This window comes from Gadus morhua, chromosome 12 (assembly GCF_902167405.1).
Source record: "Gadus morhua chromosome 12, gadMor3.0, whole genome shotgun sequence".
Taxonomy (NCBI): Eukaryota; Metazoa; Chordata; class Actinopteri; order Gadiformes; family Gadidae; genus Gadus; species Gadus morhua.
The window spans coordinates 29282835-29285334 of NC_044059.1; the positions used below are offsets into that span (position 1 = coordinate 29282835).

A 2500-nucleotide genomic window follows, 5' to 3' on the forward strand; every position below is an offset into this window, starting at 1 on the left:
TGTGTACCAAGGAGAGAACAGGACAAGCAAGGACAAAACTTTACAGTCATAATGTCCGTCCTCTGACTTGCCAGTTTATGACACTGAAAACCGCATATTATATTACAGCCGTTTTCCATAGCTTGCATTTCTAACAATTCCCCAAACGGGCCCCATTCTCTACTGCTACACTGTGAGCCGCATACATTAAGCTCCAAGCGCTAATATTGCTTCATAGAAACAAAAACCTCACACTAAACAAACATATTCATGTTTAATATTTTAACAAACGATAAAAAACCATCATCCCCCCCCGCCCCCCCCCCCAGCAAACCATACCATCCCTCTTCTCTGCCAGTCAACAGCCCTCGCCACGCAGCCTTAGCCCCGCCCCTCCCCAACCCCACCAATCACACCTCCCCCTCCCTCCTCTCCACCAATCACACCCCCCCCCCTCTCCGCCAATCACACCTCACCCTCCCTCCCCCCCCCCCTCCTCTCCGCCAATCACACCTCAGCCTCCCTCCCCCCCTCCTCTCCACCAATCACACCTCCCCCTCCTCCCCCTCCCTCCTTTCCACCAATCACACCCCCCCCCCCTCTCCGCCAATCACATCTCACCCCCCCCCCCCCCCTCTCCGCCAATCACACCTCACCCTCCCTCCCTCCCCCCCTCCTCTCCGCCAATCACACCTCACCCTCCCTCCCCCCCTCCCCCCCTCCTCTCCACCAATCACACCTCACCCTCACTCCTCTACCAATCACCAACCATACCCCCCCCCCTCTGCCGGTGCCCCCCCTCCCCCCCCCCCTCTGCCGGTGCCCCCCCGGGGTGCCCCTACCTCCGGCGGCTGGGCACCACGCCCACCTCGGGCCGCTGCGGGGGCGGGGGGCTGAGGTGGCGGGCGGGCCACCACTCCTCGTCCCCGGCGCTGCTCAGGTGCAGGATGTCCCCGAAGCGGAACGCCAGCGCCTGGGCGGGGGCGCCGAGGTCGGCGGGGCTGCCGTCGTAGTCGAACAGCGCCCTGTGGGGGGGGGGAGACACAGGGGGGGGGGGGGGGGACACAGGGTCTCGTTGAGGAAGACGTTTGACGAGTAGATTTCATGTCAGGCGCCGTTCCTGCAGAACAAAGACGCTTCACAGACGTCGTCGTTCAGGGGCCCGCGTGTGGACCCCCAGGGGCACCTCGACGCTCCGCTAGGAGGAGCCGGGGATCGAACCAGCGCAGTTCCGGCTACCAGCCGACCCGCTCCGCCTCCTGAGCTACCGTCACTCATCCTTTGCCATGTTCCTTCATGGGATGTTGCTCTGGCTACTAGTGTCTCCGAAATGAGGTGGAGTAGCAGCAGTCCAGTTGTATCTCTGACAATCTGACAGTGACAGTGAGAGGTCTATTAGAAAGTTATACTCATTAAGTCATTTATGTGTGTGTGTGTGTGTGTGTGTGTGTGTGTGTGTGTGTGTGTGTGTGTGTGTGTGTGTGTGTGTGTGTGTGTGTGTGTGTGTGTGTGTGTGTCTGTGTGTGTGTGTGTGTGTGTGTGTGTGTGTCCTCATGTGTGTATGAGGCATCTGACGAGGTGATCTGAGGTGATCTGTCTGTGGCCACAGACATTCTGGTCTAGAGGGAAAAGACCTCAAAAAGTAGGTCAACAGCCACATCTGCATCTGGTGTGTGTGTGTGTGTGTGTGTGTGTGTGTGTGTGTGTGTGTGTGTGTGTGTGTGTGTGTGTGTGTGTGTGTGTGTGTGTGTGTGTGTGTGTGTGTGTGTGTGTGTGTGTGTGTGTGTGTGTGTGTGTGTCTGTGAGTGTGTGTGTGTGTGTTATTGTGCGTTGGAGATGAACTAGAGCTGAAGTAACAGGCAGCCTCTGAAGTTCATGCTGCCCTCATCAATAAACCAGAGACACAGAGTAACAGAGGAAGAGAGATACAGAGAGAGATGGATAGATTTATGAGTGTGTGCATGAGGGAGGGAGTGATATAATAAACCAATAGAGACAGTTGTGTTGAATGACGGAGAGGGCATTGGGGCAGGGGGATTGAGTCGCTATTTATACAACACACTTACACATACATGCACGATTAACATCACAGGGAAGAGAGGAGATGAGCAATAGAGAGGCAAGCGATAGAGAGAGGGAGAGAGCCTAAAAGACAGAGAGAGAGAGAGAGAGAGAGAGAGAGAGAGAGAGAGAGAGAGAGAGAGAGAGAGAGAGAGAGAGAGAGAGAGAGAGAGAGAGAGAGAGAGAGAGAGAGAGAGAGAGAGAGATCAATGAGCCGAAAGATGAGGAGATGCAAGGCGAGAGCTTGACGTCAATAAAAGGATTGCAATGTTTTATTAATGCTGCATTAAGGCAGCTCAAAAGAATGCTCCACAAAACTCATTATGGTTTTAAAACATCTGAGCAAATGTGACGGTAAGAGAGGTGAGGGAGAGGGGGGGAGGAGAGGGGAGGAGAGGGGAGGAGAGGGGAGAGACACAGAGCACCGCCGCTGCTGTACGGACACTGAGCGGTCTGTGCT

The 2500-nt window shown here is 55.4% G+C and overlaps 1 protein-coding gene across 2 annotated transcripts in view; it reads right to left on the reverse strand.

Moving 5' to 3' along the window:
- Positions 1-2500, reverse strand: part of LOC115556381 (discs large homolog 1-like protein) — a 17369-nt gene that overhangs the window by 8700 nt on the left and 6169 nt on the right. For both annotated transcript variants that reach the window (XM_030373609.1, XM_030373608.1), the window contains exon 3: positions 822-1004. In XM_030373609.1, coding sequence (XP_030229469.1) covers positions 822-1004 — 183 coding nt within the window. The remainder of the gene's footprint in view (positions 1-821; positions 1005-2500) is intronic.